This window comes from Dermacentor andersoni, chromosome 9 (assembly GCF_023375885.2).
Source record: "Dermacentor andersoni chromosome 9, qqDerAnde1_hic_scaffold, whole genome shotgun sequence".
NCBI classification, from domain to species: Eukaryota; Metazoa; Arthropoda; class Arachnida; order Ixodida; family Ixodidae; genus Dermacentor; species Dermacentor andersoni.
In genome coordinates, this window is record NC_092822.1 from 53,447,790 (window position 1) to 53,470,889 (window position 23,100).

General features: G+C 43.5%; 1 protein-coding gene across 1 annotated transcript in view; it reads left to right on the forward strand.

Moving 5' to 3' along the window:
- The first annotated feature begins 21,524 nt into the window (after positions 1–21,524).
- Positions 21,525–23,100, forward strand: part of LOC129384116 (uncharacterized) — a 53,156-nt gene continuing 51,580 nt past the window's right edge. Inside the window, exons 1-2 of the mRNA XM_055069255.2 lie at positions 21,525–21,550; positions 22,213–22,236. Coding sequence (XP_054925230.1) covers positions 21,535–21,550; positions 22,213–22,236 — 40 coding nt within the window. The 5' untranslated portion in view covers positions 21,525–21,534. The remainder of the gene's footprint in view (positions 21,551–22,212; positions 22,237–23,100) is intronic.

The window sequence follows — 23,100 nt, forward strand, 5'->3', positions numbered from 1 at the left end:
TTGGAAAACACTTTTACGTAGCGCGTATTAAGGAAAAGAAAGCTGTATCGCGAGTGTTTCATTTTGCTCTACAATTTTCTCATTGGCACTTTTTATCTACTTATAATGTTTCAAAAGTGTAATAATGAATTACCACTAATTATTTAATTGGACGGAATGCAAAAAAAGATAATGTATCTCCAAGCGACGGCAAACAACATTACCTGACAACATTACCTGACCAGCTACGTGGTATTTGCACATTTTTAAATCTTGGTGCATGATAGTTTGATAGTTAGGACATCCTGTGTAGTTGCCCTTGAAAAAGGTTGGTCTACCGAAGGCACCCTTGGGCAAATGAACCAAAGATAACCGCGAAATATACATATATATATATATATATATATATATATATATATATATATATATATATATATATATATATATATAAAGTCTGTGAGTGGTGGTGCTGGCTAACACTCCCAGGGTTAGTTCTAGTAACAAAAACATAAATAGCCAAGAAATTGGATGGGAGAACGCGCCGTGGTAGCTCCATTGGTAGAGCATCGCAGGCGTAATGCGAAGACGTCCGATTGTTTCCTACCTGTGGGAGGTTGTTTTTTCGTCCAGTTTTATTTCCGATAATTTATCATTTTCTTGAATTCGACTGGTAATTAAAAGTGAATTCCCCTATGTTGTCCATGGCCTCTGTTTGTTGGCTTCTTATGATATAAATATATATATATATAAATATCAGAAAGCTGTACTGTGAGCCCACATATGCACTGAAACTAAACCATTTGCAAGCTTGATGCGGCCAGTCAAGTTGCTTCCAACAGCTTTTAAGTGGTGGTTGCCACCAGAACTCTTTACTTTTATTGAAATAGAAAGCTGTATGTATGTACGCAAATCGATCACTTACTTTGCCCGGTTGTTTGGGCTTAATTCTGTACCGTGACTGGGTTAAAAACCGGGTGGTTCTCTTATGCGGAAGAGGTACCAGTTTCAAGATGCGAATTTGGATGTGGCGTCTGAAAAGCAATCAACATCCATACCCCTTATGGTCTGGTGTCGTCAGCATCGCCAAATTGTAGCACAGCTAGCATAGTAAAAAGCTGCACACTTTATCTATATCGCCTTATCTCTAGCGATACGGTGGAAGCTGTGAACAGGACTGCAGGAGGGCGTTACGTGGCTTCATCTGAATGCTTCCAATAAGAGCTGGCAGCCAAGCAGAGTCACGTGACGGGTCGGAAACCCAAAAGAACTTTAAAACCTTGTGTTTTGAAATGCGCTGGAAAGCTTCGCAAAACGGCCTAGGGACAGCGGTGCCATCTAGGGATAAAACAAATACGATCGTGCATTCCAGTGACATTGTACTGTATGCTGATCCTTTTATACCAAGTACTTTGGGTAAAGCAAACAACCGGCGGTCAGTGGCAAACTTATTCAGCACGCCGCTTAATGTAGCAACTCGATGATCTTGCCTGGAGACGTCGCTCAATATTTCTTTACAGACAATTTCCTTTTAGTGAGTCCAGGTACATGTTGTCCTACACCCTCTCTTGATGGCTGATATCGAAGATACTGCAATCTGAAAGCGTGGGCCAGTATTGAAGGCAATGCAGTTCAAGACCGTTCCCGTGGATTTGTGCAGCCTGAAGCTGTGGGCCGATCCCGAAGGTGGTGCAGCCTAAAAATGTGGACCTATCCCGACGACAGTGTGGTCTAAAGGTTTAAGCAGTCCAACGCTCCTCTTACTCCTCTCATGAGAGAGGTGACGCGATGGAGTGCCGTGAGCAGTGGTTCCACCCCATTTTTACCTCCAACTATCTCAGGAGAACTATTGTCTTCGGGCGACGTCAACCAGATGTCTGATAACATTTAAACATTTTTTTTCAGTATGGTACTGCATGCAACCATAAGAGAACACAGTTTCCCTACCACCATGACGGTTACCTACGAACGTGTACCGATCACATTATAATTACACTCGCCTAAAGATTACTTTCACGAGGGGAATATGTAATAGAGGATGTATCCAAATATGCCTATAAGTCGTTTACCATATAGTACCACTTAAGCTTTGCCGCAATTTCTGTCTAATGAAATTACAAGGCACCTAGATATGGCCACAACTTTGTAAAAAAAAAATATCAAATATTTAGGTAGATATCTTTAAAAGTCTTAATATGGTAATTTTGTATCGTCAGTATAAATAAGTAAAAGAAAAAGAAGAAATGGCTAAGATAGTTCGCTGCCCCAGAGCCTTCTTTTTGCAGCAGTAAAAAAAAAAGAAAAGGAGCGTCGATCTCACAAGTAAGGAATCGGGAAACGACTTTCGCGTTACGGCACGTTGTGTTTGCGTGCATCATTTTGCGAAATGTAGTTAGCTTGCACGAACGAAAAGGAACAGTGTTTAGTGAGAAGCCGATAAATATAATTTAATTCGTCGTACTTTTGATGGATAGCGGCAGCTCACGAGAATCAACTGTGTGTATTGCTTGCACTATTTCAGTGACCCCGGCAGGGACAGTGACGATGATGAGTAAGTCGGGCTAGTGACAGCTTCTGTGTCGCACTGATCAACTTAGTGAGAGGGGGCGGGGTGCTCCCCTCTCCTCTCTCCCTCCCTGATCTCACTAACGTGTTTTGGCTAATATATTACAGTTCCGACGGCCGAAAAAGTTCCAGGTAGGGTCATGACCACGCCTGAACCTACGAGCGCACTTGTTGTTAGGCGGCCGAGACTAGATTGTCGTAATGTGTGTTTACCGCTCTCTTGTAGCATCAACTGCCCAAAAAGCCAAAGGTAGGACAATGACGGCTCTTAAAACCGCGGACGCCCTTCCTCGTTCTCATCCTAAGCTCCTCGTGCTTCTACTAAGATTTCTACAATGCTTCATTTTTCTGATCTCGAGACTTTAACCGGAGAGTTCGGAACGCCACGCGATGCTGTCGCAACGATGTCTTCAACAGCTTTATAAAAGGCTTCACAAGAAGCGGTACTTTGAATGGTCTACCACGAATTGCCCAACTGTTTGCATCGAAAACCAATAGAAGCTAGCTTAACGCCATTTTAATTCACCTAGGGATAGTCGTAAGTGCTACATCGTTGCCGCATCACGAGGGGTTCCAGCTCTTCCATCTGCGTCTCTTAAAAGACTATGATTACACACGGTGGGTACATAGGATTTGGTTATTTTGAATAGTAATTAAATTGAAATGCTAGAATTTGGTGTGTTTCAAGAAGCCTTAGATATGAAGGCCTGTGCCGTTTGGGATAAGGGATAAAACGTACCACAACGCCGCGGTATAACTCGGTCGCGATGGCATTTCGCTGCCGACCACGAGGTCGTCGGTTCGACCGTGTCCGCGACGGCCACGTTCCGATGGGGTCAGAATGCAAGAGCACTCGTCTGCCGTGTATGGAGTGCACGTTAAAGAACCCCAGGTTGTAAAATATATTTCGTAGTCCCCCATTACGACGCTCCTCAATAGATTTGGCAGATGATACCACGGAATTTACTTTGTAATTAGAAGCTTTTTATCTCTAAGAGTCTACAGTCGAAAACTTACTCAGCCTGCATGTGGGTCAGCCTTACTCTCACCGACGGCTCTAGCCCACTAAGCAACACTGCACGGCAGCTCCTTTGTGCCGCGAGGTGAAGCTCTCGCATAAAACGTGCGGGGGCGCGCAGGCTAACAACATACGTAGCCAAAGTAAGCACGTGCACGCGCATACACGCACATACATAGTTTGCATAGTTTTTTTTTTTTGCACCCAAAGAAAAATGTGCCTCCTCATGAGACTCCTTGTAAATTATATTGCACATTACTTTAATTGTTTTGTAAAACTAAGTAGGAAACGTTTACGTGAATTATTCTTTCCGGATGGGAAGTTAGGCGCACGCGGAAGTGAAAGTGGCTTAATCGTATTACGGCGGTCAGCTGCCCGGACAATTGACGCTAATTTGATCTGAATTGTTGTATCTTCACAACTGACAGAGAGAACTGGGATAAGAAGAAAACTAAAATTGCAACGTCATCATGCAGGCAGAGAACACCAGGTCACATCTTCAGCTATGTGTTTAGATATACGGGTATTTAGGACTACAAACATGAGGAGACAATTACTTTGTTCACGTGCATAGGAAGGTATGTATTAGCCTTTGTCCTTAATGTGTAAATAAAAAGAAACGTTGTCGAACTTCTTAACACACTGGGGTTGGTAATAAGAACCTAAATAAGAAGTGATCATGTGCCCTAGCTTCCTTCGGGCATGAGAGTGGTACAATGCAAAGTTTTATAAGCGTGAAAGTAGCAGATTTTACCTACTCATATCGAAAGCTGATCTTATTACGTTTCGGAAGAACAACTAACAGAATGCAGTGTTTGTTTAACGCAGGTATTTTCTAATTCTATTAGTGAATTTGCTGCGTCTGCAAAAAATTCTAGAAGGCGCCTAAAGCGTACTTCAACTTTTAAGTCGAGGATTCTATCGTGGTTTCAACGGCATTTGGGAGATTTCTCATGTACTGGTGAACGATCGTATAACCTTTCAGAACAATTCACTAAAGGAACTCTTCGATTGTTAATTTTTGGAGCCACCTGCTTGTTGCAGTGGACTACCTTCCTGCTTGCAGTGTCGAAAAAAAATCCCAGTTTGTAAACTTCAGGAAGCTCTGCTCATTGGCGACTGGGCACAGAAGTGCGAAGTTCCTCACTTTGTGCACCTTGGTTAGAGCCGGAGTTAGAGTTAGGTCTGACGGCAGAAGCTGAAATGTAGTCAAGTGCAGCAATTAGGGACAAGCAAAATTAGCACTTTTTATTCAGTCCGCAGTGAGCTTTTCGAATGTGACTAGAATTTCCAACAGGTCTATCAGAAAGCTCTCGAAAGGAGGTGGAAAAAGAATAAGATATTGTCGAAGTAGCAAAAACCCCCAAAAATATACACCAACCACCTTACTGCCACTCTTGAATTCCTGCTATCTGCTCGAAGGTTGGTCCTTGGACGTTACGAGAGGAACTGATCACTATATCTCCTCTTCATGCGGTCCACCAGGTGTTAGAAAGCAGATTCGTGGGACTACGTGGTACCAAGGCAAACCTGTCAGTGTATCTTGAACGAGCTCTCTTGCTTGAGGTGTATGGAGGTAGACCAAAGCCTGATCATGATAGGAGTATACCTATTCTTGAGTGATCTTGTTTGTCTCTGTAGCAGACGAAAGTGGTAGCTCCATTACGTCTTCGGTAAGCATGTTTTCCATTTTCCTTCGAACGACCTGACGCGCACTGTTCAAGACGAGAGATGAATGTCTTCTGGTAAGGTTGGTTTCACTGTAATTATTACGCAACGGGTAAAGAGCGTCCGCAATATTACATAATGTAATCTTTCGTGAGTAATGTAGCAGCTCACAATTACACAGTGTACCGTATTAGGAAATCTACTATCTCGAGTAAACTGATATCGCAAGACATTTGGTATGACCTCTGTCTGGCCTAGTGGTAACAGCGCAAAACGTAGACTGGACACGGGACACAAGACAAGAAGACACCACAAACGCTTGTGGTGTCGACTTCTCGTCTCATGTCCCCTCCACGTATTGCGCTGTTAACACCACGATGAAAAACTAACAAGCCCAAGCTTCTACTCCATCTGGCGAAATACCAGTAAATAATTACGCGTGACGAAAGAAAAATGAAAAAGAAATCCTCACACAACGATTACAGGCGCAAGAGGTTGCTAGCTTGCGTTTTCTCCAGCGTACTGCCGTGGTAAATGTTTTTTTGTGTTCATGGATGAAGCAACGGCCAGGTATTTATACGTCATTTCTTTTTCAAAACGAAGAAAACATTGTGCAAGTTCGTTGTCGATTATTTTTCAGCCACGGGTGCCACGAGGGCCACGATGATGACGAGTAAGTTACGTGACGAACTCTGTGCTTATTCCGGACTTCATTTCACAAGCACGTAGTATTCGATTTAAAGAATCCGAACGGTGGGGCAGTGAGTGTGCTCGAATAAAGAGACAACATTAAAAGAATAATAAAAAAGACACTGGGAGATTCCGACGGGGGCGAAATGCGAAAACACCGGTGTACTTAGATTTAGGTGCCCGTAAAGAACCCCAGGTGGCCAAAATTTCCGGACTCTTCCACTACGGCATGCCTCAAAATCAGAAAGTGATTTTGGCACGTAAAACACCATAATTATATTTTTGGACACTGCGAGGTAAATTCTTTGGAATTGCTGTACGCTAGCGTTTCTAGAACATTGTTTCGCTTTGAGTCGCAAGAAAATATTACGTCGCTTCGCGACACCCATCATTCAGCATTTTCTCGGACCGGTATATATCTTCAACATTAAAACTTTATTACAACCGCATCCTTTGCATACAGTAATAAACTTTTGACACCTTTTGTTCTATGTTGGGTGGTGCCATTCAACCATTTGTTTTCTCTTGATTTTACTATACTACATCTTATTCATAACCATCATCACTATTATGTTCACAGGAGCTCGTTATTTTGTCATCATACCGCAATATTTATTATGTTATTTCTGAGGGTGGCCGGGCAAAGGCAAACAACTCTACTGAATGAAGAAGTTCTGTGAGTGAGACACAAATATTCACAAGACTTATGTTTATGACAGCCTCAATCCGGGCTTTGACGTATGAAAATCTGGGGCGCGATCGGAGATATTCTGTTCGATACGCGTTCTGTTCAGCTGCTGCAACGTCACAAAGTTGCAGTATACAAAATTTGTGACAGCGGGGCGGAGAGAGCAGCCAATCAGGAAGCGGGGACCTCCCCGGAAGTTTAGTTCCGTGGTTTGTCGTCTGCTTGCAAACGGTATACTACAAAACCAAATGTATCTCGTCTTCCAAATGAATTAAATCTTTATCTAAAAAAAAATGTATTTTTTCTTCTCAAGCCCAAACACGTTTTCAAATAGTAGTACGTGTGACTACTGCAATTTATAACTATTAGGTTCTTTGCGTCGTCCCTAGGTGGTGTCGCGCACAGCGAGAAGAAAAAAGAAAAAGAAAACGACGGGAGGAGTGGCGCACTTTTCAAGGGGCAGCGACAACATTCCAGTGGCTCGCTGGCACTAATGATGTTGTCGATTTATCTGTACAACCAACGAATTATTTGTTTCGAGAAACAAAAACGACGCCGGAATTCACTTTCTGCCATTTCTTCAAACGCGTTTCGCACCGCCACCCGCTCTCCTCCTTCCTCTAGAAACGCCAGCGCAACAACCCAAGTTCCCAACGGAAGCGCCATTTTCTCGAATTAAACTATGGATTGGATTCAAACGTGCTATTCCGCAGCCGAAAAGGCCGCCTGTTGGATCCAATCCAATCCACCAGACGCGCCATGCGAAGCCGTATGATCGCTCCAAACTTCTCAACTCCCGTCGCGTTCGGACGAAATGCTCGGTGGGCGGATGATTGACAGGAGCGTGTCGTCATTTTGACGTCACCAAAAACGGGGCGGCGCCCCGCGGCTGGCGACGTCGGTGCGGAGTAGGCCAATCGCGCGCACCGGTAACCGAACGAACGCACCGAACAACCATCTCCGATCGCACCCCTGGTGTGTGTTCCTTCTAAGTGTATCGCCAGCACGAAAGCAGGCGATTCGCAAAGCGACGGTCACAGTTACGGGCAGTTTCTTTTCAGTGTTTCCGTGTTTTCGCTGCATTCGTTTGTAATAAATTGGTCGGGTTGTTCCTCCAACTCTTTAATTCGCGACGTATCATATGTACTGCGTTTCCCGACATCTCAAAATTCTAATTTGAGCAATCGAAACATAACGCGGAGTCTAAAGTAGCGTTGTTGACATGCTGGAGAGAGCTATGCGTCGTGGATAGCGGAGCAAACTATTTACTAATTGTTTACTAATTAGGTTTTAACTCGAACATCGTTTCATTTCCGTTTTTTGATGTAGTCTGAATAGCCAGAAATAAAGTGGAACAAGTTGTTATAATTTCACTTAATGTGGAAAAATGTTAAAAATTCGTACGTTTGATTGAGCTGTTGGGAAACGAACTATCTGTTTTAGAGACAGGCTGGAAGGTGCCTTGGTCTCTTATTGCCATGGTCTCTTATTTTTGTTTTCGTTTTATACGCGCTGCTATTATTAGCGACGCTTTTTACACTACACAATCTCAGCCCAGCTCTGTAGACAAGTGCATCCTTGATAATACGTAGAAGAAGCGACTTCTCGTAGAAATATTAGCTCTCCACCTTGCACGACTATCTGCAAGTTTTGAAGACAACTAGGTGCTTGCTTAATACGGGGCTTACTGAAGGTCCAGAGCTAGCAATGCATGAATTCCTCATTTCGGCAATTCATTGTAGCCACATCAAGTGAGTACGTATAACATGAACGCACTTCTTATCCCAGCTCTTTAAGTACAATATAGAAACCGCATAGACCTTCGCTATGGGTTTCAAAAACTGCTAAAGTGCACCCCTGTTCCAGTTCAGCAGAAATAACGGACAGATAAGAGCGTCCGGAAATGTGTAGCTACATAACGCCAACTGCTCGTTAAGCCTAACTATATACAATGTAATAATAATACAATACTTGACTGATATCATTAGGATTTTATGACTTTAGTAGACTGCTGTTAGAGTGGTAGATTATTATTCAGTGCCGCGTACACAAGTTTAGCCAAATTTAGTGCTAGAAGACTCGCGTAGAACCATTGGATTGATATCGCTGTAAGCTATAAGTTTAGAAGCGTCTGTCTCCGGAGATTACCCATATGAGGGGCCTTGCGAAATCTCACTGGGACATGCCCATTCTGAAGGATTCACCAAGAACTCGCACATTGTCACGGGCACATGATGATTGGCTAAATCAATAAAGATAAATTTAATCACAGAAACTGTTATGTATAATTCACGATTACATTACATTAATTGATTGGTGTGCCTGTTAGCCGACATTGTTTGTTCAGGTTTTCTGTAGTTATCTATTTCTTGCTACGGAGAACAGATCCCGTGCATAATTTGTCGACCCATACCTGGGTTTCATAATACCGACTGTTGGTGCTTTTATTCCGTACCTAGTAGCACTTAGTGACACACACTTTGCCAAGTTGGTAGTAAACGGTCAGAATACTGAGAAACCGCAAAGGGGTTGAAGAGCTAGGGAAAGCCATCGCTTTAATAACATGCATTAGGTGAAGTCGATTGTGCTGTCGGTATGGGTAGAGGAGCTTTGCAAATTTTTTTTCCTGATGTAATTTGGAGAAATGCGAAACAAAAGTGCTTTTTGTGACATTGTACCCATCGTCTTCCAGCTAAAGCCAACATGACACAGAAAGGTAGGTTGTCGAAAAAGCTTGCTACTCGCATGCCTTTCTATTAGCCAACGGATAACTAATGACGGCGGACAATAGTAAGCTTGGGAGAATAAATTATTAACTTGACTAATAATTAAACCATGCTAATTACCTTCGCACCACATATTCATAATGGCTTTTATAACCGCTTTGAGTACTTCGTACTGCTTTGTCCTCCCAGTTTTCTATTAGTGAAAGGTTGTAGTTGTCATACATCTTTAGTAGTAGCATCTCAGTATAGTTAGGTTAAGGAGAATGCAAACGGGGAGCTAGTCGGGGAGCGGTCATCATGAAACAATCAGAAGAAAATGGGTCAAACAATGTGACAGTGTTCCGCAGTAGTCTTTCTTCGTTTCGTTTGTGTCCTATTTTTGTTCTTTTCAGGATGTTTCATTTGCTTACCACGAATTATTGGCCCGTTTTCTCAAGCCTCTCACGCTGCAATTGTTCGGAAGATAATATCTTAGGCAATCCTGCTGCTGCACATAGTATTCTTTTAATGCGGAAAATTAGAAACACTTGAAAGAAATTGCTTATTTTCTATGTGGAGGTCCAAAATGCACCGCGAATGCGCATAATCGATGACAAGAAACAAATATTTCGTAAAATTATTTTCAGTAATCGGGGGAGAACCGCAGGCTGGGAACAGAGAGTGATCTTCACCCCAAGCAACCCATTTGGTTGTGCAGATAGCTCCCGTCATAAGTGAACCCTAGGTGTTTATTTTATTTGCTCTCCATCACTTGAGTGAAGCTCCTACAGCCTGAGATGTTGCATCGGTCTCTCTTCTTTCACAATGCTTTGAAAAGAAAGCGAGCCGGGTGCCGAGCTTCTTCTACCTCATCCTGCATTCTTGCTTTAAAAATACGGCGGAACCCATCCCGCAATCACTTTCGACCGATATGTGATTAACATTCAAGATATGTAGTGACACGCCGTACTGCTGATGTGACGTTCATTTCAAATCTTTAGTGGTCATTTTGAGACTTGCGCTGCTTCGGCTGAGTGTGACGCATACTGTCTCCGGTATCAGCCCGCTTTGCTATGAAACTCGCCTGCCAAGATCGCCCCTAAGCATGACGACGAAGCAGTGATGACGATGTAATGACGAAGAAGGAATGACGTCGATGGAAATATAGAGGCGGTGTGACTACGCTGGAGTGACGCAAATGGCACGACGATTCTACAATGACGATTGGTAACGACGGCAGCGTGACGACGTCAACTTGGGGTCAATTGGATGACGAGTGCATGACGGCAGTGGCGTGACAACGATGTGATGACAGCCGAATGACAAGGCTGTAATGATGGCGATGGTGTGGCAAGGGTGGCACAATCGCGACTGAATGACGACGACATGATTATGAAAGAATGATGAAGAAGGAATGACGTTGATGGAATGACAAAGGTGTTATGACAAAGACGACGACGTTACTGCTTTACGTTTGCGAAGTGACAGCGATGATACAGCGGGACGCGACGCCATGACGACATGGAATGGCAACGGCTTTTTGACGAAGTAGTTAGAATGACCTCGACGGAATGATCGTGATGGCTTCACGACGAAGGTATTACTTAGAATGCTTAGTGTATGATGACAATGGAATGATCAATTTATAACAATGCTACGGGAAAATGAGGAGACGATAAGTGCGTGACGACGACTGTATTACGAAGAATACGAAGACGATGACGTGATGGCGAAGACATGATGAAAGTGGAATGGCGGAGCTGGAGTGATGACGGTGACACAAACACGACGGCATCACGGCTACGGTATGGCATCGATTATATGACGACTGTATGAGGACCATGGCGTGAAGACGATGACATGACGAGAGTCGGATGGCGAACCTGGAATGACAAAACGCAACTACCCTGATGGCATCACGATCAGATGTCTAGTGGCCCTGGCTATCGGACAACTTGGGTCACTGGGTCAGCGAAGAAGACGGTACGAAAACTGCCTAACGAGTCAAAAGGCGAAGCTTTCGTGATGATGAAAGGACAACGACGTCTTCACGACCACGACGATCGTATGACAATGAATGCATGAAGTTTCTATGACGACGATGACTTGACGACGACGGCATGACGAGACTTGGAGGACGAACCTGGGAAGACGACAACACAGTGGTCACGACGGCATCACGGTTGTGAGCACATACCTAGTGGCACAAGCTATAAGGCAACTTGTCCCATTGGGTCGGCGTAGAAACATTCATTTATTCAAGACATTCAACAACAAACAACAACAAATGCCTTTATTTCCATAAACGTACAATTTATGGGGGGATTTAAGGAAAAAGTTGCTCGCAGCAACTTGACTGGCCTTAAAACCCGGTCTGAGGGCAGCAGCAGAAGGCACAGGCACTAATTTAGAACCGACAAAACAATACATAAGCGAAAACAAACAAACAAATAAACATTACAAATCATAAACAACTACGCGAAATCCACAGTTTACAGTATTATACAAAAGAAGCAGCAATAGAACAAGGTAATCATTGTAGGAAAGAATAAGACATGATTTGACAGAGGCTAATATCAAATTGAGATGTGTGTCGACAGTCTACTTCAGAAAACAGTCACAAACAACACGTTAAATCGTCTACAAAATGTCACTGAATTGCTCATATACATGACGAGAACTGCTTGACGAGAGCCAGAAGACGAAGCTTTAGGAGGCGATGAACCGAACCCGCCTTCGTCCCGAAGAAGCTATGCCAAAGAATGCGTGATGACTGTATGACGACGACGGCAGGACGAAAGTCAGGTGACAAACCTAGAGAGACGTCCACACAGTAACTACTATGGTATCACAGCCAGGAGAAGGTACCTAGTGGCCCATGCTATTAGACAACATATGTTATGTGATTGGCGTAGAAGGCGTGACAACGGTATGACGAGAGTCATGATGAAAGTATGATGTTGACAATGAAGCAGCCACGATGGCCTCCCGACGAAGGTATGACAACGAATACGTTAAGATTGCTCAACGATGATGGCATGACGACGATGGTGCGACGGCGACGGCATGACAGGAGTCGGAAGACAAAGCTGGAATGAGGATAACGCCACGACCGCGACTTCCTCACAGCATGCTCAACATCCTCACGCGCACATACCCAGTGGCGCAGCTATTAGGTAATTTGTAATTGTAGGTATTAGGTAACATCTAGACAGACAGACAGACAGACAGACAGACAGACAGACAGACAGACAGACAGACAGACAGACAGACAGACGGACAGACGGACGGACAGACGGACAGACGGACAGACGGACAGACGGACAGACGGACGGACAGACGGACAGACGGACAGACGGACAGACGGACAGACGGACAGACGGACAGACGGACAGACGGACAGACGGACAGACGGACGGACGGACGGACGGACGGACCGTCGTGTGACTATACGAGAAATTAAGGAAGAGGTGGGCATCAGCACCTTTTCTGCACATTCCATTATGACCGAAGATTTGGCCATGCAGAGAGTTGCGGCGAAATTCGTGCCGAAGCTGCTCACGGGGGAGCAAAAGCAACTTCGTGTTGAAGACTCACAAGGCACGCTGGATTCCACAAACGGTGACCCCGACTTCATGAACTCCATAACCACTAGTGACGAGTCTTGGGTGTACGGGTACGACCCGGAAACTGAATGCCAGTCACCACAGTGGAAGCATTGCACGTCACCGAGGCCAAAGAAGGCCTGCCAAGTGCGCAGCAACGTCAAAGTGATGCTGACTGCTTTCTTTGACTCCCGCGGTATGGTACACCACGAGTACGCACCACAGAGTCAAATAATCACCAAAGAGTACTACAGGGATGTCCTCCGTCACCTAGTGATGCTGTGCGGCGCAAGAGACCGGAGTTGTGGTCAACAGTAAGTTGGCGCATCCATCACAACAATGCTCCTGCACATTCCTCGCACTTGATTCATACTTTTTTCGCGAAAAACTAGACTCCTATAGTGCAACAGGCTCCTTACTCGCCTGATATGGCGCCCTGCGACTCCTGGCTGTTTCCCAAAATCAAGAGGCCATTTAAAGGAGCGCAATTTCAGGCAAGAGAGGACATTATGGCTGCAACGACAGCTGAGGTAAACTCCATTCCGAAAGAGGCCTTCTCGGAATGCTTCCAACAATGGCAGCACCGCTGGGAGAAGTGTGTGGAGTCCCAACGAGACTACTTTGAGGGTGATTAGGTTTCCAACGCTGCAGTTGTGCCAGTCTTTTTTTTCTTCGGCCAAAGGTCGGATACTTTTCTTACAGACTTCATACATTGCAAAAAACCTATCTTCTCCGCATAGTCCAAGAATTTCAGCTTTTCCAGTTTCAAGCACTCTGTAGGTTTATGTATTACATAGCATCGCCAACATATGGAAACACTTGAGGCGATTATGACGAAAATGTGCTATCAAGATAACTTTTTACTCGCCGTGGTTGCTCAGTGGCTATGGTGTTGGGCTGCTGAGCACGAGGTCGCGGGATCGAATCCCGGCCACGGCGGCCTCATTTCGATGGGGGCGAAATACGAAAACGCCCGTGTACTTAGATTTAGGTGCACGTTAAGGAACCCCAGGTGGTTGAAATTTCGGGAGTCCTCCACTACGGCGTGCCTCATAATCAGAAAGTGGTTTTGACGCGTTAAATCCCATAATTTTTTTTTAAGATAACTTATTCGAGTATGTTGCGGTTATTGGTGAGCGTAGGTCTTTATATAGCGCAGGCTATATGAAGTAGAAATTTCGAAAACTCGTCCGGAATATGCTCCTCGTTATCAGCATGACTAGCTGAAGCATATTGCACTGAGATTAGCAGGTGATTGAAGTCATGTGAAAAGATATACCGAGTCAATACAAGATTCACCACAACAGAAGGGGCAAGTACATGAAAATATTAACATTCATGCAAAAATTCACGCGTAAACTTCTCTGTGAGTTGTCTAAGTATGTGTAAGCATTGTGCAATTTGCTTATCTCCACGCAGCCCGGTGTCATTATCAATGTTATGGGACTTGATCTGGCCAGTACAAACGACGGCGCTCCGGTGACACGAGCTGCTGCCGGCGGCGGCGCAAAGGGAATTGATGACGCGAGCAAAGCAGGTGTAGCCAGGTGTAGCCAGGCGCGCTGATGACGTTCCAATCATTATAAACCGTTATCGCTCTTTAGCGCCTTATCCATCCGCGTCAAATCATCATCAACAGTGATCAACCGTACTCCGGCGGCGGCTGCGTATGGTGCGGCGGCGGCTGCGTATGGTGCGGCCGCGGGGGCCGTATCTTGAAAGCTATCTGCGATGGGGACAGTGAATGCCGACTGCTGATAGCTTCGTACGCTTTGTTGTCGGCGCTTAGTTCGCCACGTCGAAGGGAGAAGCGAGGGTGATACGATGTAGGCAGATAGCGGCGAGTGCTGACTGCTTCGTGAGCGATGTGTTCTCACTTAATCGAGAGGCAGCACGAAGGTGAAGGCGCTCGCTGCTGTGGGCACCATCTTGAAAGAGATCGTCTTACGGGAGGCAGGAATTGGGGGACAGACGGATGGACGGTTTTCCTCCTTGGGCAAGCATAGGAATGCTTACGAATTTACATTAAAAAAGGTCGTAAGGGTTTGTATTTATAGATCAGGGATTATAATAGTTTCTCGGAAGGTTGCTGTCTAAACAACCCACAATATATATCCTTTGATCCACGAATCTCTCCAGCATAACCTTATCAAGGGAGTTGCAGTGCGATTTTCCTTTAATAGATCTCCTATTTAAAGCTGAATTGCAAAGATAAGTAAGGAGATTACACAATGAATTTAGCAGTATATGTTGTAGTTCTTTAGACCGATGCTTTCTTTCTGGTTATATGTGTGATCGATGACCATTTTTCAGCCTCTACAAAAGCCATGGCAAATGCAACGACTGGTAAGTGACGTGTTCACACTCCTTCAAGGGTATATTTCACAATTCTTCTGTTCCCATGTACACTGACCAGGCTCAACATTGCTTTGATCGGCAAAAGCGTAACGGACATATTGCTCACTCAAAATGAAACGTAAATTGATGACGTTTGTGTTAAGCGAATAGGGAAATTAACACTTTCAATGCGTGACTTGATCGTACGCACCTGTGCCTCTAGCATCTCACTGATGGGATCTCCCAGTGCATTTTTTATCTTTTGTACTTATTATTTTCAGGATGTTTCATTTGCTTGCTACGGATAGTATTTTGCCCATATGTTGTAATTTGCCATATGTTTTTAGTTTTTCTTTGTACGTGCTGCTTTTATTCAGCAATGCTGGTTACCATAATACCCTATCCCAGCTTTGTAGGCTACTGTATTCCTTTAATAAAATAATCGGCGTATCACAGAAGGGCTAACCCAGCACGTATTTTCTCTTTTAGTAAGTCAAACTCTTAAGACAGCTAAGAGACAGAAAACTGAATGTACAAAATTGGGGGGCGCTTTCCAAATTTCCTATTAGGGAAACTCGGTGTAATCGGATCAAATCAGTAGTCATACTACTGAGACTGTCAACATCCAAAAGTTTCAAGTACAGGCTAGAGATCACTCGATCTCTTAATGATGTGATTCGAATTCGAAGTGCGGCTCTGTCAAAGTTCAGCAGAAATGATTGGCATGTAAATTCACCGGGAAAGATATAGCTAACAAGAGCGCCAACTGCTCGTTAAGCGTAGTATTATTTGGCTATTATACGTAATCACTACGTAAGTAGACCACTACCAGATTGGTACGAGGGTGAATCAGAAAGTTTTTGCCCTTATTTTCCATCAGCCAAATAAGGTACATACAGGTAATATACCTACTATTATACACATATACAAATATACCTACTATACTACTATACTACTACTATACTACTACACTACTACTACTACTACTACTACTACTACTATATACTACTATTATATACCTACTACAAATATACCTAGCATTCTGTGTGCCCCACACTATTTTTCCGCATAGTCACTACTCCGGTTCAGACATTTGTCCCATCGTAGCCCTAAATCTGCGCCCTAAATGCGTGTGTCCAGGCTTGCCTATATAGCAGTCTTTAAACTAGTGCCAGCGGCATTAGATTTGAGGCATTCTTAATCAAGCTTTGACAGAAATTGCAATAATGTGTATCTTGTTCTTTCTTTATTTCGTTGCACTGGGGAGGCATTCCGTGAATAGAATAACTGGTACACCAAACCATTTTTCTAAACGTTTGCGGAGGGATACGGAAACAGCTCCTATTATAATGATTCTCCTCACGTGTACTGCAACTCTTGAGCGCTGAATGGCTTCAGTTAATTATGAAATGCGCTACAAGGAAAATGTTCAAATTACATTGCACATAATAATTAGTCTGTATTTCATTATGCGAAGTCATATTGGCACCACCACTGCACTGCTAGTTGCATATCGCAAAAAAAAAAAAAGCATCTCTGCGGTGTTCAACATTTTAGTTTCATTGTGCTCTTGGTGTACATTTGCCTATCTGGCCCCAAGTTCCCAAATGAAGAGTTAACTTTTAATATGAGACCGTTAGTAGTGCCTCATTTTTCATCATCACGACAGCGGGACAATATTCTGTAACATATAAATGGGGCAACCTCACAAACACTTTGCATCACTGTCACGCCCTGAAACCCCCCTTTAAGAAAACCTGCGTGGTTCAATGCGTTCCTCTTTACCTTGGCACTGTTGGTCTAGCGTGAAGTGTTACGTCATCCTTTAGAAGAAAGAAGTGCGTGGTTAAGGCTATAATCGCCATTTTATCGATGTAGTTCAGTGTACTGTAATGTTGCATCGTTGTGTAATCTTGTGTCTTGCAAGACCTCCAGTCATTCGGGAAGTTTACATTACATACACGTGGAATGTCGACGCTAATAATTCCTGCAGCTCGTTCAATCTCACCAAGAAACTAAACTGCCAAACAGCGCAACTATCACGACGTTAGCAGACGCCACCGCATAGGTCGCGCTAGTAGCCAGCGTATTCGTCAAGATGCCATGTCGCTAACTTGCATTTCAATCGTCAATCAGGTCAATCATAAGTTTTGTTTCTTTTTTCAGTTCCTTTTGTGAAAACGTTAGCATAATCTGCATAATTACTTGTCCAATTACTATATTGAATGGCTTTAGAATGTATTTGTTTGTAAGTGAAGCAATCCATAGGAAATCAGCTAATTCTCGCATTTCGTTTTTGAGCAGAACTTCTGTGCCTATCTTTTGCAGAACCCTATATGGGCTTGGTAAATCTGATAAGATAACTTAAAGATATACTGCTGTCATGCCTGGTACTTTAACTTAACAAAGGTAATTCAAATATAGATTATTTATAGATAAGGGTATAATATAATTGATCTGAAGATGCCTGTCTAAAAAACCCACCATATGTATCCTGTGATCAACACATTTTCCCAACAAACATTTCAAAAGAGGTGCTCTACAATTACACTTTGAAAATAAATCTATCTAAGGTTAAATTGCTCACATAAGCAACGCCCTGTGCGCCATTTTACAAAATCCATTTAGCCGTTTACGCTGTTTGATGACGATGCCTTTTTGGATGATAATATCTGTATTGGTGACCATTCTTCAGCAACTAAGAAGGCGATCGCCGAGATGAGTAAGTGAAGTGGGAACGTTTGTACTCCTAGAGGGTTTATTTCGCAATTTTATGTGAGCATGTAGACCAGCCAGAATCAAAGTTCGATGATCGGCAAATGCACAAAGTGCGTATTACGCACTGAAAATGAAACATAAATTGGCGAAGTTCGCTTTAAGTGAATTAAATTAACACTTTTTATGTGGTACATGATCGTTCGCACATACGCATCAGAGATCTCACGAGTAGAGTCTTCTGCTGCACTTTTTAGCATGTTTATTTTAATCTTAGGATGTTTCATTTGCTTAGCATAGTTTATATTTTGTAGAAATGTCGGAGTTGAGCACAGGCTCTCAGGTTTCTTTTTGTTCCTTTTTTGTACCTGCTGCATTTATTAAGCAATGCTTGTCACCCTGTACCACCTTAGCCGAGCGCTTTTGGACAGTTTATTTCTTGGTTAATGAACACAAAAAGAAGCATATGACAGAATTGTTGGAGCAGCATCATTGTTTATTTTGATAGCAATTATATGGACAGTCAAGGCGCACTTTTGCCGTGCCGTCATCGTTGGCGTCCCCGTAATGTTCCGTATAAAGTTCAAGGGGGATAACACTGTCGCCGCGCGCCCTATGCTGTATGTGCGAGGGACAGCGTGCGAGGGTAGCCGACTATCGGCGGTTCAATATCACGTGCACAAAGAAGGAAAGCGGGGAGGAAGCGCGCCGTCGTCTGTCGCGAGCAAGGCACGGGGTGGGGGGGGAGGAGCCTGGCGGCGGCGTTGTACTCTGTCCGCACGTGGTCGCGCGGGCCGAATCTTGAAAGCGATCTGCGTAGGGGGCAGAGTCTAGGTGCGCCGACGGCTCATAGCTTCGTGCGTTCTGTGTCCCCGCGGCTCCGTTTGCGTTGAAGCGATAGGCAACACGAAGGTGCCTTCGCTCGCTGCTGCTGCCACGCTTCCTCACGCCAGCCTTTTGACAGCGAGTGTCCGCAGTCATCGAGTGCGATGTGTTCATGCTTACCTGGGCGAGCTGACTCCACGCTTGCTAATTTTAGTTAATACGCGAATGTTTACAAGTTTAGGCGGACTATAAAACTGCTATCCTTACCTTGTATAACTGTCTGTTTCGCTATCGCCATCGGTACTTCGCCTTTTGGGTGAAACTGCAACTTTTTTACTAACAGCTAGTTTTGAAGAAGCGTAGGTGCACGTTTTGTAAGGCCGTGAGTGAACGTATAATCCCGGCGCTTTCGGAATTTTTTATTTCGGCAACTCACTGTAATCACCTCGTATGAAGACGCGTAGTATGGAGGTATAGTGTGCATATACAAGCATTGAGAATACTGGATATCACTCGTCCTCGTAACCATGCGTTTCGAGAACTTCTAAAGTGTACCTCAGTCGAAGCTCAGCAGAAATGAAGGGCAGGTAAATGCACTGTTAGAGGTACAGCTACGATGACGCCAACTGCCCGTTAGGCCTAGTATTAATTTACTAGTATGTACACGCTATTACTTCGTAATATAGACTCAAGTCGATTGTTAGGTTCTCATTAGTTAGAATAGCATGCACAAGTTTCAGCTGAATGCAAGGTTAAAGAAAATGAATTACTAAGTCAAGACGGTTGTGCCTTCAGTTCACGCAAGCGCTTTTGTGCCATTGTGCAACTTCCAGCTCAAAAGAACATGACCATGAAAGGTAGGTTTGAAAAAAAATTCTTGAAATTCGCATGCTTATCCTCTATGGGCTCCAAACCTGTGATTTGCTGCAAAAGTGAAGAGCCCAACCTAAGATTACAGGCAGTATTAGTGAAGATTATAAATGTCAGCTCTTCGGGAATGGATTACTACTCGTGTGGAAGTCAGTAGGCTTGCGACGATCAGTGATTAACTCTGCCAATATTTAAGCCCTGCTGACTGACTTTCCAATTATTTTCTTTCTGATATGTTTTGCATTTGCATGGTTTAATTCAATCTCAATGCTCCAAACATGTCCATGTAGGATTCTTCAGACTAGCGCCAGCAGCATAAGTTTTGAAGCATTCTTACTCAAACTTTGGCAGAAAATGCGACATTGTGTGCCCTGGATGTTTCTGCATTGATTTTTGGGAGGATTTCTGGAGAAAAGGTTAACTAGCACACTAAACCATTTTTCCAATTGTTTGTCGAAGAATACGGAAGCAGCTCCTCATTATGTGTGCTGCATGCCTGGAGCGCTGACTGGCTTCAGTTAAAATAATTATACGATGTGCTCCAACGAAAATATTCAACTTACTTTGAACATATGGGCAACAGCGCAAACAAACGACCACAAGAAGGCACACACGTAGACACAAGCGCTGGTACCTACACGTCTCACTTCCTACATAATCATTATTCAGTATTTGATTATTACAAGTAATACTCACACCTGCCATGGCACTGTTATAGTAATATATTGCAAAAAAGGCTTCTCTGCGTTGTCCGAAAATTTCGCTTCGTAATGCTTTTAGTGTTGCTTCATTTCCTGACCACCTTCACGCAACACGGAGTTACCTTTCTTGTTGTATTATATTTAGCACTGTCTCATTCTTTACAGTCACGACAGCGTGACAATATTTTGTAGCATATAGATTGGGCAACATCGTAGACAGTTTGCATCACTTTGGCGCTCTCAAAATGCAGTTTTAAGAAAAGGTGCGGAATTCAGTGCGTCCCTCTTTAGCTTGGAAGAGGTGGCCCAGCGCGAAATGCTACGTCATCCTTGATGAGAAGTGCGTGATCAACGTTCTAGTCGCAATTCTAATGGTGTAGTTAAACTTACCATAATGTTGACCTCGAGTCGCGTAAGATTTTGAATCATTCGTGAAGTTCATTTTCGATACGTGCGAAATTTGGATGCTGCCGATTTCTGCAGCTCGGCCAATTTCATCCTGAAAGCAAGCTAATTTGACGAACAGCGCAGCTATCAGGACCTTGGCAGACGCCACCGTATAGTAGACGCAGGCAGCCAGCATCTTTATCAAGGCGCGATCTCGCTAGTTTGCATTGAGATCAATCATCTAGTTTCTTTTAGTGAGAAAGTAAAATATGGATGGTTACTTGTCCAGTTACTTTCTTGAGTATTTTCAGACGGCATGTCTCTGTGAATGAAGCAATCCCTAAAACATCGCCCAATTGTTGCAGCTCCCCTGCTTTGAAGACAATTCGTGCACTTTTTTATGGCAACACCCTGTATAGGCTTGCTAAATCTGATAAACTGAAGTAAAGATACTGCTGCTGTGGCTAGTACTGTTTTTACCAAAGGTAATTCAATATAAAATATTTAGTGATGAGGGATTAAAATAGTTGCTCGAAAGATGCCTGCCTAAAAAACCCACAATGTATATACTGTGATCAATAAGTCTCCCCAACAATACTTTTAAGGGAGTTGCAGAATTTGAGAATAAATCTCATGTTCAATGTTGAAATGCACACATAAGGAACACTGTAAGTACCAGATTGTACAATGCATATAGCAGTGTACGGTGTAGTTTTTAGAACGATGCTTTTTTTTGCATACTAACATGTGTATCGGTGAATATTTTGCAGCAACTACAAAAGCAATGACAGAAAAGACGAGTAAGTGAAGGCGTAGTGCCCGTTCTTCTCGTGGGGTTTATCTCGCAACTCTGCAGTTTTTTGTAAGCCGGGCAGAATCGATGTTGCATAATCGCCAACGCGTAGCGCAGGAATCACGCACTCAAGAATGAAACATAAATTGCTGAAGTTTACTTTGTGTGAATAAAAGTACCACTTTTCCTCAGTGGCCTAATCCCACGGGCACAGGCCACGTCAGGCCTCTAACGAATAGAGTCTCATACAACATTGTTCAGCTTGCTTTGCAGAGCACGAACGTTCTAAAGCAACTGGAGTAACCTGTTCGACAAGGTAGATATTGCCCTAAATAACTGCGCACCCCGACTCACACTGCAAATTGTAACACTTTTTGTTGCTCGAGAGATAGCTCTTGGGACCCTGTGCTGGGAGCCTGAAGCGTTGTGCAATCTAGTGTCCTTGTTTTAAGCAGCAAGCACGCAGTGATGAATACTCAGATATTTACAAAAAGAATGAAGGCCGAACGTATCGTTGTTACGTTAATATTTTTCCACTGTGCAAACTTTCAACCTGCGTTACCGAGCGCAGTTGCTTTTGCCACACGATTTTAGTCTGGCTGGCCTTATGGTTTCTCGCCAGTTGAGTGGCAAACACTTACATGACGTTTTTGCAACGCTCTGTTCCAGCTCCACCGACAACTACTACGAAAGGTTAGGAGGATTACCACCATTTTACACATTGTGAATGCTTGGCCCTCGAGTACCAGCGGAAGTGCAAAAAAAGAAACGAAAATGCATGTTTCGCGTGTTCTTTAAAACCTGCCGAAATACATTGACATGATAGTAAGTACGCACGGTTGCTTTCTGATCTGTTCATATCAGTAATGCGACGAGTCAACTATATACTGAGGCAAAAATAATGGCGGCAGGTAAATGTAAAAAAAGTTTTCTTCGTTGCCATAATGTGCTTTCTCTAAATTACGCAAAATAAGACTGGATAATGCACCAGGGTTGTGCGTTAGGCTTTAGTAAAATCAATATTTCCCTCGCGGTTTTCAGTTCTGCAAATGTGTCTGTAGTGTATGCCGATGATGGTGTGGGCCGCAAACACCTAGCCACGTGCTGAAAATAATAGTTAAGAGGAAGCTTTAGCTCGGGCCCAACTCTGACGCGGCCTATTCAAGTACATCTAAAACGCAAAAACGTCTTTCTGAGGTAACCCCTGGACCGATCTTAATGAATTTTTTTGCATTTGAGAGAGGAAGTTAAATTTTAGTGACTGTTGGAAGCGGAATTTATATTTAGGGCGCGAAGTTTGTGAAAAGCATTTTCAAAAATATAAAAGTTCAAAAAAAAATAAATAAACGCTCGAAGTTTCTAAATTGACAGCTCTGCATCAAAAACAGATATCGTGGTTCTGTAAACGGCATCCATTACATCATTCAAGGCGGACAAATTTAATCTGTCTAGTTATAGCTTACGTTAATTCGTTACGCTGTGTACAAGGTTTCTGGAAAAGCTAAGTTTTCATATCACTAAATTTTTTGATATTCATGTGTAAAATATCACTTTTGT